The sequence below is a fragment of the Vigna unguiculata genome, chromosome 7 (assembly GCF_037176805.1).
Source record: "Vigna unguiculata cultivar grain cowpea cultivar isolate G323 ecotype 2 chromosome 7, ASM3717680v1, whole genome shotgun sequence".
NCBI lineage: Eukaryota > Viridiplantae > Streptophyta > Magnoliopsida > Fabales > Fabaceae > Vigna > Vigna unguiculata.
The window spans coordinates 30,810,701-30,825,047 of NC_140798.1; the positions used below are offsets into that span (position 1 = coordinate 30,810,701).

The 14,347-nt window shown below is 34.0% G+C and overlaps 2 protein-coding genes across 2 annotated transcripts; one reads left to right on the forward strand and one right to left on the reverse strand.

Moving 5' to 3' along the window:
• The first annotated feature begins 1,101 nt into the window (after window positions 1–1,101).
• LOC114192503 (pentatricopeptide repeat-containing protein At1g02370, mitochondrial-like) lies at window positions 1,102–2,694 on the forward strand. The gene is made up of 2 exons (XM_085675826.1): window positions 1,102–1,347; window positions 1,422–2,694. Exons 1-2 carry the CDS (start codon window positions 1,102–1,104, stop codon window positions 2,562–2,564), a joined length of 1,389 nt encoding a protein of 462 aa, XP_085531952.1. The 3' UTR covers window positions 2,565–2,694.
• A 1,462-nt stretch (window positions 2,695–4,156) lies between these two features.
• LOC114191546 (heme binding protein) lies at window positions 4,157–14,127 on the reverse strand. Its single transcript, XM_028080771.2, has 8 exons — window positions 13,636–14,127; window positions 13,481–13,548; window positions 13,008–13,074; window positions 12,711–12,865; window positions 12,520–12,596; window positions 6,900–6,968; window positions 5,324–5,424; window positions 4,157–4,625 (listed from the first exon to the last, which is right to left on the reverse strand). The coding sequence occupies exons 1-8, from the start codon at window positions 13,885–13,887 to the stop codon at window positions 4,314–4,316; spliced, it is 1,101 nt and encodes a 366-aa protein (XP_027936572.2). The 5' UTR covers window positions 13,888–14,127; the 3' UTR covers window positions 4,157–4,313.
• Between the last annotated feature and the right edge of the window lie 220 nt (window positions 14,128–14,347).

Below are 14,347 nucleotides of genomic sequence, written 5' to 3' on the forward strand. Positions count from 1 at the left end.
AGGACACCACTGGTAATAATTATACAACTTAAACACTTCTATTTCTCTCAATTGGTGTGTTTCTTTTGAAGCGTAAAGCTACAGCAGAAGAAAATAATAATAATAATAAAGTGTAAAAGAATTTGACAAATAGGACATTGAATTGTTAAAAAGGCATAAAAAAGAAAGTAAGTTTTAAATTTAAGGTTTGTCGTACACTTACAAAATGATTTACGCAAAAAATTAACACATAATCAATTATACAGTATAATTAATCGATTGTGTCTTATTTTTTTAATGTTACACAACAATTAATTACATTTAAATGATACTGATTAGATTATTTAATAAATTTTTAGTACAACTAATTATAATATTATTGCTATAATTTTAATTTTATTTAAAATAAATACATAAATTTAAATTTTATTATTTTTATGAATTTAATTTATTATTTTAAAATAAAATTTTATCGTTCAAAATTAAATACTGCTTTTTATTTTTACATAAAATTTATTTTACATCAATTTTAAAAGAAGTTATTATATCATTGATACAATCTTTTCTATATTTTTTCACTCTTTTCCCATCCAATCAATTCTTCTTCTTTTTTCTTTTTTTGTCTACTTGCTCTTCAATTAAAAAAAATGCACAAAAATGTTACGGTTACATGTTGTTTCAAGTGACAGTCTAAATAACTAAGTTAGTGACTGATATAGTTATTCCACTGATGACGTATCTGTATCTGTGGGTTTGGACTAAGTGAAACTATAAGTTTGGTAACTGACCCTGAACTTGGGGAAAGTGATATTGTTCCAGACGAGGAGCAACAACTTTTCATGCATTATTTTCAGTTCTATTAGCAGACTTGAACCTCTTGTTGTGCTCTTCATAAGATGAGGCGCAATTTGAGGGCTTCTCCTTACACTTTCAACCACTTCTCTTTTACTCCCAACAAATTTTAAAATTCTTACTTTCTCTAATTATATGTTATTTTCTTATTTTTTACTTTTCTTTGTACAAGTTAAATATTGCAGCCCCCACTATTACTTGTTTGATAATCCATCAACAAGAGACAAATAGCACTGCCTTCGGCTGTGGCATGATCCCAGATTAACTGAGATGAATCACGCCCGTCTGATTTCTGGTGGAGGATGGCTACTCCGGCGACTTTTCACGGCGGCTGAGAGTCCAGAAAAAAGACCAAACCTCTATCGAATGTTATCGGAGTCGTTGTACATGACTGGAGGAAGCGTGTCGAAAATTTTGGACAACTATATAAAGCAAGGCAAAGCCATAACAGAAATAGAAATCAAAATATGTGTGGAGCAGCTACGAAGGAATCTTAGATTTCAGCATGCACTCCAAGTATCAAATATCAACTTATAATTATTTTTGTAATTTTGATGTATGTTAAAGTTTGTAATTTATGATTATTGCAGATAATTGAATGGATGGAGAGGAAGAAAATTAACATTTACCGGAGTAATTATGCAGTGAAATTAGATCTTGTGTGGAAGACCAAAGGGTTGGTTGCGGCTGAGAATTTTTTCAGTGGTCTTCCTCTTCCAGCCAAGAACAAGTATACCTATTGTGCACTCTTAAACTGTTACTGCAAGGAACTCATGAAAGACAAGGCATTGAATCATTTTGAGAAAATGGATGAATTGGGTTATGTCACTTCTCTGGCTTTCAGCAATTTGATGAATCTGTATATGAGAAGTGGTGAACCCCAGAAAGTGCCTCACCTGGTGGAGCTAATGAAGAGGAGAAGCCTTCCCTTGTGTTCAGTCACGTACCAGCTCTGGATGAACAGTTGCGCCTCTTCGGGTGATCTTGATGGGGTGGAGAGAATCTATGAGGAGATGAAGAAAACCGAAGATCAAATTGATTGGCAGACCTACAGCAACCTTGCTGCTATTTATGTAAAAGTTAAGGACTTTGAGAAGGCTGAAATGATGCTTAAGGAGCTGGAGAAACAAGCGAAGCCAGGGCAGCGTGATGCTTACCATTGCTTGCTTGGTCTCTATGCTAGGACTGGTAATCTTGAAGAGGTTCACAGAGTGTGGAATTCCCTCAAGTCTGTCTCCCCTGTCACCAATTTGAGCTATCTGGTTATGCTTTGTACCCTCCGAAGGCTTAATGATATAGAGGGCTTAACAAAATGCTTTAAAGAGTGGGAAGCTAGTTGTGTTAGCTATGATGTGAGGTTAGCTGGTGTCTGTGTTAGTGCTTATTTGGGTCACAACATGGTGGAAGAAGCTGCATTGGTGTTTGAGGGGGCTAGCAGGAGGAGCAAAAGGCCTTTGTTTAAGATTGAGGAAATGTTCATGTTGTATTTCTTGGAGAAACGTCAATTGGATGATGCTGTGAGGTACTTGGAGGCTGCGTTATCTGAAGAAGTGAACGGTCATAAATGGCATCCTCCACGACAAGTTGTTGTGGCTTTTCTGAAGTGCTACGAAGAAGAGACGGACATGGATGGTGCTGATGAGTTGTGTAAGATTCTCAAGGCTAAGAATTTTGATGATTCCCGGATTAAAACTTTATTAATACGGCCAAAGCAAATTGTGGGGAACTTGTAGGCGCAGGTTATGATGCAAGTGATTTGGCATTTATCTTGGTTTTCATAAGATTTGGAAATATCTTTAGTTCTTTATGATGCTCCGACACGCCTCATAAATAACGTGTTCCGTGTCAGATACGTATTGGATATCGACACTCCTACGATACTTGTAGGACAATGTCCAATCTGAAAAATATATTTTTATCTTTGATATGATTTTAATGATTAAAATAAGAAACAAATCTTATTCTATCTACTTTTCGCATATTGGATATTAGATAGATCCATTGAATTCTTCTTTGTGTTAATTGACAATGTGTTAGTTGACAGTTTCAAACTTAATATGTATATACACGACATGTCCCGTGTCCTATGTTTTTTCAATTTAGCCGTATCTCCGCATCCGTACCCGTGTCCGTATCCAGAACTTCTTATCCTATTTTTATCGTTTCCGTATTTTCTATATCAAAATACAAGAACTGAAATAGAAAGTCATTTTTTCATTTGAAACATGCCACAAATAAAACGATTTCACTCTAATTTTCTTTTTTAATTTTTATCTAGGCCCACTAACATTTGGATGCCTTATATCTAGTTAATCTACAATGAACTGGGTCTTCGTTTTTATCAGCACTAGGCCAAACTAGTAGTACTGTGAGCACTAACGCCATCACTAGGGACTTAATTTGAGACCCTTGAAGTCTATAGTTGATCTTCCTGTTCAGTGATGTTTTAAGTATTTTTTTATTCTCGTAATGATTTTAATTTAATATGCACTATGTAGTACCTTGCTCAAGTTTTGTCTTTATTGCTGACATTCAAAACCTACAGTCTCAGTTTCTGCGAGTTAACCTGATATGATAGGGAGGCGGAAATTCATCGCTTTTTACGTTTGCTTCATAATTTTTTGAAAGAGTATAACTTGTTTATGCCATCGACGTGCTTCTCTCATTTTAAGACGATATCTAATTACTCGATCACAGTAACTTTTTTTTTTCATCAAAGGAACCATTACAATTCAACAAATAGTAATGTAGGCATCGCTACTAAAATATTAAATTTTACAAAACAGAAAAATAAAAGACCCAAACCGTTGATACAGAAACCAACACGACTATACATTATATATATGTCAGTATTACGTCTGGCAGTGTCTTTTGATAAGTGAACATCTTCTAATTTCCTTTATGCAATTTGAACCTTAATACAGTAATAAGCAAAGGGTTAAGTTCAATTATATATCACCTATGCCTCATATTATGATATCAAGTTAACTTCCCTTTTGTATGCCTTTTGTATTGAACAATGTATTACTTAATTGAGACTAATTGAAGTGAAGATATACCACAACTTCAGGCAAAGTTTGTCTGAAATGTTAAAATTTTCAAATTGTGAAGTTGTTACCTAAAGAACATTACTTTCAACTAGAATCAGTCTCGAGAGTTATGCAATCATGTACCAAAAAGAAAGGAGTCATGCTTCCACTTTTTTCCCATTTTGTTTTTATTTATACCCAAAATCATCCTCTTCCTTTGAACGGGTTCCAATTGCAAATAGTACTGCAATTGCAACAACTAAGCCGAAGAGGATGGAACTCCATAATGCAGATAATGAATTAATACTTTTCTAACACTGCTTAAAATAACTAAAGTAATGCTTCAGTTACAATAAAAAAATAGAGCAAAGAGAAAGCACTACACAGTACAAACCTATCTAGTACAAACGTAATGAATAGTACAATCTCAAACTTAAGCTGTTGGTTCAATATTTAAAGGTTGTTGCTCTCTAACGGTGTAAAGGAAACAACACTCTTGGGATTGAACACCCGATAGCTCACAAACACAGACACACAAAGTGCTGCTACTGAGAGTATAACGGAAAAGGCACTAGCCACATTCCACGAGCTACTTGATGCTGCATCTACTGAGTTGCCACTCAAAGAACCGCCAACAGATATGTCAATGGGAACCCAATCACAATTAACAGAGTAGTGTCCAGAACCATGCCATGGCTGACCATCTACTGGATACCAGAAACCAACAGACATCTTACTGGATCCACCGATGTTAAATTGCACGTCCTGCAAGGTATTATTTTGCATCATTTTACTTGCTACTTATTTTATGAATGAAGTTTTGGAATACAGATATTATTACGTACAGAACTATTGAAACAAAAATACATTGGGTTTCCAGTTCTCTCTAATTAAGCTATAAAATGGGTTCTTAGCTAGTAAGAAGCTAAAAGTAAAAACACAATTTGTCAAAACAAAAACTACATGATTCAGAAAAATTCCTTCAAGCACATATATTTGAAAAGATCTTTTTCATCAATGCTCCCACCCCAAACAAAACCCAAAAAAGAGAGGCAGTGATCTAAATCCGATATGTTTTAGTTTTTGGCCATAGCCAATAAACATGTATTCAGAAGGCAAGTTTGCATTGTGAAGAATGTAAAACAAACAATACAGTATAGCAATCTCATCCAAAGCCAAAGTTGTTTCAACAACAAAACAGCATAGAAATCTATTGAAAAAATATTGTGCATCGCATGACCTGACCTGGGATACACCTTGCCAGCATTGATCAAAATCGATAAATAATAAGTTCTTATGTTTTTCATCCACAAACCAATATTAGATTTACAAAAGGCTCAAAGATTAATTGAGAGAGAACTTGAGAACAAAGAATTGAGCTGATGGGAAAAAAAATCAATTAATCATTGCAAGTTCTTAGCAAATAAAACTTGTGAATGTCATATTACTTTCTAGGTTCTAACCTGTTGAAGATGATCCATAGTCCTCAAAGGCCTGGAAAATTCAAAAAAGTATGTGCCCTTTTTTCCATTATCTGTATATGGACTCTCATCCTCTACGAAACCTGTTATAGACAAGCATGTGAGTACCAATACATAAAATAGAAGGGAAAAAAGATGCTAAGAAACTAAATGATAGGGTAAAAATAAAGCAGAGAGATAAGATTTAAGATAATGTAGTTAAGGTACTCTAATAAAATAAAAACAGCTCGACCCAACAAATCAGAGGCGGTGATTGAACTGGTCTGAACCAGCAAGAAAAATAACTGAGGTTAATAAATTTTACTGGTTTCGTAAAATATTTAGGGTTATCCACAGGTAAAGAATAACGTGTGAATCTGTGAGCTAATAATTTGATCTTATTACATAATATAAACAAGAATTACACCAAAACTATGTTAGTTATTATGTTCCTGTTGTTATACTACCTCAGTTTTAAATTAACAGTCTTTTAAGGTACCCTGACTAAGAAACAACTAATTACTAATCAAATCATCTCACAAAGCAGTGTTGCTGTTTTTCGTCTGTGTAAAAAAGACATCAATTACACGAGATGCAGAAATAAAAATTTAGTAAAAAAATATCTTTAATTCTTATTTACTGTCATCTCTCTTTCAATATAAATAATAATATTTAATTACTTTTACTTATATGAGTAGGTATTACTGGAAAAAATAACTTCAAAAGCTAAAAACACTGATGTTTTGATATATGGGAAGTATTTAGTACACACATATGGTTCAACCAGATAATCAATTATTATTCTTACCGTTGACCCAGCACCTAATTGAGTCCACAACTGAATTTCATACACTAGAAATATAGAATACAAAATATGCTTTAACATAAAATAGAATAAATCCCTACTTTTGTCTCACGAGAACATAGGTGTCGAATTTTTTGTACTCAGACATTTATCATCAAAATAATCCCCTCAATAGAGCAAAAAATCATCACTTTAATACTCCTTATATTTTAACATCAACATAACACCTAAACAATGCAAAAGAATTTAGTCTCTCGATCTCAAGAAAAATGTAATCGAAGAACGGCTGATTTGATGATAACTTGAATAATAGAGACTAAAGTGACGATGCTTGTAACTATTGAGAACGAAAATATGGGTCTAGTCCCCAAAAAAGGGATATTTTGTATGGCAAGATAAGAAACAAAGTGGATTTTCTTCTTATTGGATCACTGAACTTTTGGCACTTAGTGGGAGATTAACCTACATAGACGGTACCAATTGAAAGCAACCGCCACTAACATGTATGAAAAATTTTCAAGTGCTGTTGACATAGCATAAAACAAAAATTATAAATGAAGCACAGTACAAGGCATGTTTTATATCATATATACGAACCATTTACTTCATAAGTAGCATGTATATATAAGGAAACATATTTTAACTACTGCTCAGAAAATATTGTTTTGGCATTCCTGTCACTATCAACCAAAAATTCAGTCTGAATTCTGCTTCCAACTATTATTAATTGATAGGACATACTACTTGTTTTTTAATCTAAAATGAATCAGTCACCTGAGTGAACCGTGAAACTACTATGCCACCAGGCACCCTTCCAGTCATTCTGCGCACTAGAATCATTAGCTGAAAACAGAAAAAGGGTCAATCTATATACCTTAAATGATAAAAAGTTATAAGATTACCAAGTATCAACATGCGATGGGTTGAAAATAAAAAATGTTATATATATAACCCACAACATTCCAAGTCATAATACACAAATGAAAGAAAAATTAATTGCCTGGAGGGAAGTGTCTTTCCTTTCAGAATTTTAACTCTTTGAAAATAGATGCGTTATCATTCTATTCAATTCTTATGAAATAATAGACTTTTTATTGTAACTCTCAACCATAAACATTAATAGGTCAACAAAATGCCCAAACAAATTTATGCACAAACAAAATCTACCAACATAAATTTAATTCATAATTCTTGTAGAGATTCATTTCAGATGTTAGTTAGCGAGGTAACGAGCTATATGACTTGAGCACAGAGCCAAATGATCTAGAGTCGCAGCATCAATGTCCATATACAGTGTCAAATAAGGAAGAATGGTCGTAGTGTCTAGAACATATGCAGATATGAACAGAGGAGCTAGTTCAGAGATATTTGCTACTTGGAATATTGGTACTTTGACAGGTAAGTTTATAAAGGTGGTAGGCAACATGATTCAGAAGATGATTAACATTATGTACGACGAAAGTCCAAATGGGTTAGAGAAAAAGTTGAGTTAGGTACATTGGGATTTAAACTTTGGTATACTGGGAAAATTACAGAGAATAATAGTGTGGGTATTGTTGTGGACAAGGATTGGAAAGAGAGGCTGGTGGATGTAAAAAAATTTAAGCCAAATTTGAACCTTCAAACTATTGGTTCAAACGAGACCATCAATATTATTGGTAGTTATGCACCACAAGTAGGTTCTGAAGCACTTTAAAAAAATAAAAAAACTTTAGAAAGATTTGATGGGATTGGTTCAAAGCATTACACAAGAAGATTTTCCTAGGAAGACATCTAAATGGACATCTGTGAGGCAATACAATTTATAGTTCATGTGGTTCTAGTTTAAGAAAACTATATAAGGGATGACAGTTTACTTTTTATTTCTTTAGAACTTAAGATTTTAGAATTATGAACATTTGTTTCAAGAAGGAGGAGGAACATCAAATCATTCATAGGAGAGGAAGTTTAAGTTCACAAATAGATTTTGTTTGGTAGCAATGCTGGAAAAAAAAAGACCCAGAAAAGGATGGATTATAGTTAAGTTGTTGGTTTAGACAGTATTTTTGTCGAAGTTTAAAAGTGCATACGACCACAAAGTATAATTTGTCCCATGAAAGGACTTTAATATTGTGGGGGTGTCTAAGTCCCATATCAAGTAGTGTCACACTTGATGAGTATTTAAGTGTTTGGTTCTCCCCTTAATAACTAGTTTTTGAGGTGGGTTATCAGCCCGCAATGAGATTTTGAGATCTATGATGTCAATTAAGTCGGGGGAAAGAGCTTTAGTTTGTACATGCAAGAACAAGATAATATACAGGATTATGTTAACTACAGAGGATTTAACTTGTCGGTCACTGAGAAATTATGTAAAATGTGGTCAAGCATAGATTTAAGAGAACAGACAGGATTATAGAGAACAAATTTTGTTTTCTATTAGGGAGGTTTACTAATGAAGTCATTTACATTTCAGAAGCTAGATGAGAAGATACTGAAGTAAGAAATTTCAAAAAAACTTATGATCAGGTGTCAAGAGAAATACTAGGAAGGTGTACAACAGAACTCATTTATATTTTACAAGGCAGATGAAAAGATACTGAAATAAAGAGACTTGCATATAAGTTTTATTGAATTTGAAAAAACTTGTAATAGAGTATCAAGAGAAGTGTAGTGAATAACTTTGGAAAAGAAATGTTTTGTTACCTATATCAAACCTACAAAAGAAATCTATGATATGATAACCAGTAGAGTGAAAACTGCATGAGGCAATATGAGGGAATTTTGAATGGGGATTGGACAACAAAAAGGCTCAAACTTAAGTCCTTATTTGATTTACTTAGTCTTGAATGTGATTACTAGAGACATACAAAGGAGTATTCCAAATTGCCTTGCTTTCTACAAATTACGCAGTTTTTTTTAATCAAGGAAAGTTGTTAAACTTAAACTTAGCTTTGAAAGTAAACTTTGAAAACAAAAGCTTTTCACTTAAGTATGAGTCTGACGAAGTATACACATAGTAACTTGAACAAAAGACAATAAGAATATGACTTGGAAATTGTTGGGAATCTAATGACATAAAACACTAGGAATATATCTATCAGTGGATCAAGGACAAACTATACAAGAGAATTCGATACCATGTTCAATCTAAAACTTGAAGGCATTAGTTTTGCAGGTTCAATTCACTTATATGTACTTCAATTTGTTCACTCTTAAATGTAAAAACATTATATTCACACTTATGCTCCAAAATTTCTTCTTCAAGTGAACATTTATTTCACATGGTATGGTCTCTCTTGAGCATAAACCTTTTTTTATCCATTGACTATTCAATGATTCCTTAAAGCTTAGCCATTATAGTCAATATACTATAATACTTGCATTGTCGTGTGGCCCTAAAGCTCAATCGTTATTTCCTCACATCAATTGCACACAACATTTGACATTTGCATATAGATCTATTGTGAGAAAGACTTTCAATACAAAGGATTTTTATCCATAGATCCACCACTAATTTCTTTATATTTGTATGAGTGAACCATCAACTTAACACTATATTTGAATCCAAGTGGATAAAACAATCGAAAGATTCCTTCTATCTGCCACGAGATTAACTACATAAGTGAACATGACACCACATTCAATAAAAATCTTTAAGGTTTTTAAAATGTGAATTTAGTCCTAACTTAACCACCAACTTTCAAGGTGGTTTGCACCCGCTTACATATAATAATTAGGTCATATCTCTAGTTAAGGTAAGATCTCCAATACACTTTCTCATGTTGAGGACTAGACATCTCAAGTATAGGACTACATATTTATGAGTGGTCAGATAGCGGGTGACATGATGGTCATAGAACCCTCTATAGGATTTACTCTGATACCATCCTAGAAAATAGACTTCAAGTCTAACTCAACCTCACAAAACTGATTTGTAAGTTGAGGTTTTCACCCTCTTGTATACTATATTTTGGCTTTATATCTAGTTGATGTAGGATATTCAACAAAGGTATTCGAATTGCATTTTTTTTTTCATTCATATGATACTTCACTTGTTCATTTTTATTCAATGAGACTTAACATTTCAACAAAAATAAAATTGAGAGATGCCACACCACAAGATTATAGGTTTAAATATTTCATACCAATACTTCAAAATGATGAATGAATTAACAAGGTTGTCACCCACAAGATATAAATGGGTTGACTCAAATGGAGAAAGACATTGAACATCATTTGTGAGTGCAAAGTACCTACTAGAGTTCAAGGACAACTTATATGGTACTTATATGCATCTAACTATACTTTATGATATCAATGTTAAGCTTTATAGGGATAACAAGAAAAAGGTATGAGTAATATAAAAGGACAAGATACGGAAGGAGTGTACACAAAACGATAATAATATGGAACTAACTAAAAGAAAAAACATAGAAAATAGGGTAAGGTGGTTTGGCCACGTATAGAGGACATTGGAAATAATTAAAAGGGCAAGGGAGAGTACAAGGACATCTATTAATAGGATCACATGATATACAATTGTTCCAACCTCATTGCTGACATAGATAGGGTCATTGCACCAAGGTTATTGTCTGCTTTGAAATTCAATGGCTCTATCGCGATTTTGTTTTAAAAAGGTACATCAATGGTGGGTTATATAAGAAGGGTGTTTATAACTATCCTTAACCTCGATTTCTAAGCGATGTGAGAGTTTTGAGTAAAAGTAGCCTAAACTCTCTTTTTAGCACTGCTAAAAAGTGGACTTTAAGCCTAACTCAACCCCACAAAACCTTTTTGCAAGGTAAGGTTTTCACCTACTTATATACTATAAACTCGCCTTATCTCTAGTTGATGTGAGACTTCCAACACACTCCCCTTACGCTGAGGTGTATACATCTCGAGTGTGTGACTTGACATTAAGGGTGGTCCGATAGCGGCCCGATAGCTGGTGGAACAATATGCCCAACAAACAACAAATCTTGGTAGGATAGGCTTTAACAATGACTCTGATATCATGTTAAGAAGTGGACTTTAAGTTTAACTCAACTCCACAAAACCAATTTGTAAGTGAGGTTTGCACCCACTTATATACTATAAACTCGTCTTATCTCTGGTCAATGTGGGACTTCCAACAAACACCAATATTTCAATCTCATGTCCATTGATATCATTAGGGTCACCATTTCCAAAGTATTACCGGCTTTGGAACTTGATGACTCCATTTCAATTTTTTTCCAAAAAAGGCCTCACGACGGGTTAAGAAAGGTATTTTGGAACAATAATATTTTTGAAGTTTGACTTTTAACCAAATTAAAAGACTTTTTCATGTGACTAATTTCACCTAGTAAAATAAACCTTTTTTTGCTATACTAGCTGAAATGATGCTTTTTCTACAGATAAGGAAAATAATGTAAATCGGTTTGCCATTATGAGACTGGATATGTTATGTGCACACATCATTTTAGATACAAAGAGAAAATATTATATGTTTAAGATTACGAAAATACCACTCAGTATAAAGTAACTGATGTAGGACAGATTGTGATTTCAATGAAATACTGCTTGGAGCTATTGTGTTGAGTGTTATGAACTGTGGGCCCAATAACAGCACTTGTCAATCTTGTGTCATGCCATTTTAAAACTTAATTATCACCTTTACCAGACTTAGGAACTTAAAAGTTGTCTTATGTAATCTTATACCATTAAAAGCACTTATATCTCCATCATGTCCTCTAATATACGGATAAGAAATGCCTTAATTAATTTTGGCACATCCCTTTCTTCCGATGTGAATGAAGCCATCTTAAAGTAATTTAAGACACATCATACATATGCCAAAATTCAATCACTACTTAAATCATTTTCATATGTAAAGTTACATCAATTTTAAATTGGGATTTGTAGGGCAAAGATAAATTATTTTACAAAAACTGCTGAGAAAAAAAACAAGAAGCAAATTTAGAAGAGATTAATATCAACGTGAACCTTAATTTCCAATGCTATGCTAAAGGAATAAAATAATGGACCACCTCGTTCTTGGTTCAAAATAAGATATAGTTACTTTTTTTTATATGGCTAAAGTGAGTAAACTGTGAAGGATATTAATAAGTAAGCAAACTAAATAAATGTACAATAGAAAATACAGACAACACTGGAAGGGGAAAAAGACAAGCAATATGGTAATAGAAAATGTATGTAGAAGAATAAAGCATGTTCCAACTTAAAGAATTGCATGAACACCAGAATAATGGGCATAAGTATGAAGGAAGATGTGGTTAGTGAACAAGAGTGAAGTCATGCGAAGCAACTACGGACCAGTAATTTCAAATTCCACAGGGTGTTTTAATCCTATTCTGCTGTTTTTTCAGTCATACAAGCATATAATTCTCATTAATGGTGTTGCCCTTGTACATACCAGAACCTGGAGGACCAGTTCCATCCAAGTATCTACAATGTGGATTCCAGGCATACAGATCAACCAAGTGACCAAACCTGAACAACCAAAATATAGGAAACTGAATGAACACATCCAGCAAAAAAAAAAAAATAGCTATCATGAATTGTCAAACAACACAATACAAGTTAAGAAACTTTTCAACCCATCACCTGTCGCCACCATTTCCATCCCTATTGTCCAAGGGATTGCCACCATAAAGCCGGCCTGGAATAGCACTTCCTATGGAAAAGTGCATAATGTCAACTTCATGACCTTTGCAGGTCTTGTTAGTGCATGAGGTTGAATGTTCCTCACAGCCACCCATCTTATAACAATCGACACAATCTTTATCAAATAATGTTTCATAAAAATATTCTGATAAAGGATCAGGATTATAATTGAAAGCAACAAAGACCGCAAAACATGAAAAACATTTGAACAAACTATTGTTCAGTGCATCAGCTTACATTATGATAAGAGGCACCATCTCCTATCTGAAACATGAGAGCAACAGATGGACATTTCTTGCTTTCACTGCGTTGCAAAACAAAAAATGCACCAACCATAAAAAATCTCGTCACAAACTACCACACAGAAAAAAAAAAGAAAAAAAAAAGAAGAAGATGATAATACATATAAAGAACTTGATGTATAAGTAATATGGGTGTAAAACTTTGTTATACAGACATTACACAGGAACTCACCTTAGTGGAACATCATGTTAATAAATAGGATAAATTGATAAAATGATTAAATCGTATAAGATGTATGTAAAGTTTAAATTGATAATTATGATTTATCCTATCTTCTTTACAAACATATAACATTTAATTTCAAAACATTATCAACAGAAATAAGTTTGGTTTAGTATCAAAACAAACAAGCTAAACCAGCAAGAAGTATTTTTTTTTTTTATGCGTGTGACGGCATATATTATTACCCTTTGGAGTACGCATAATCACCGTCGACTTGCAACAGAAAGAAGATATCGCGACCATCATGCACACTCTACAAAAAAAAAAATAAAAAACAGTGAGAAAAATAACAGAAAAAAAAAATTGGCGAAAGTTAACTGGAGCGGATGGAGTGCGATACCTTAACGCTCATCTTTCCACCTTTGAATTCATTCTCAGCGTCAGGGTCGAGGGCGGGGAGGAGGGGGAAGTAGGACCCATCAATGTCCTTCCAATCGTCGGCGTGGCCATCCAGTGTAATAACGCCGGGTTTGAAATTGGCCTCGACTCGGATCTCGGACTCGGAGTTGCAGCTCCAGGGGCCCGATTCCTCGTGTGACTCCACCCGGGCTCCCAGGCCCAATAAGAACAACAGCAAAAGGTAACGAAGCATTGTGGAATGGAGTGGTGGCGTGGCGTGGCGTAGGTGTGAGCAGTTAGAAGTGATGATTGAAGAATGAAGACACGTGTTTGTTGTGAAAGATTTTACAGTTATTGTGGTAACGAAAACGGGTCGGGTATGATTGTAGAAGGTTGACTGCGTGGTGTGGTGTGGTGTGGCGGCCGGTGGGTTAGTGAAGGGAAGAAGGAAGGAAAGATCGCGATTGTCGCGGCTCTTGACTTTTCTTGTCTGTGACTATTATGCTTTATTCAAATTTTAGATTAGATCACATACCATAAACACATTTGATTTTTCTTTTTAGATGCGACGCACGGTTTTCCCCCTTTTCACCGCCCCTTTCAGTAGCATCTTCTCATAACAATTCTCTCATTTTCTCTTACTTTAATTATTAAACTAATTAATGTTATATATTTGCAGTATACTACTTCAATTACTCATACAACTATGTTAA

Coding starts and splice junctions, on each gene's coding strand:
- LOC114191546 (XM_028080771.2), bottom strand. CDS start 13,887: ATGCTTCGTTACCTTTTGCTGTTGTTCTTATTGGGCCTGGGAGCCCGG. Junction 13,549..13,635: donor GTGGAAAGATGAGCGTTAAG/GTATCGCACTCC, acceptor TTTTTTTTGTAG/AGTGTGCATGATGGTCGCGA. Junction 12,866..13,007: donor ATGGTGCCTCTTATCATAAT/GTAAGCTGATGC, acceptor GATTGTTATAAG/ATGGGTGGCTGTGAGGAACA.
- LOC114192503 (XM_085675826.1), top strand. CDS start 1,102: ATGAATCACGCCCGTCTGATTTCTGGTGGAGGATGGCTACTCCGGCGA. Junction 1,348..1,421: donor GATTTCAGCATGCACTCCAA/GTATCAAATATC, acceptor TGATTATTGCAG/ATAATTGAATGGATGGAGAG.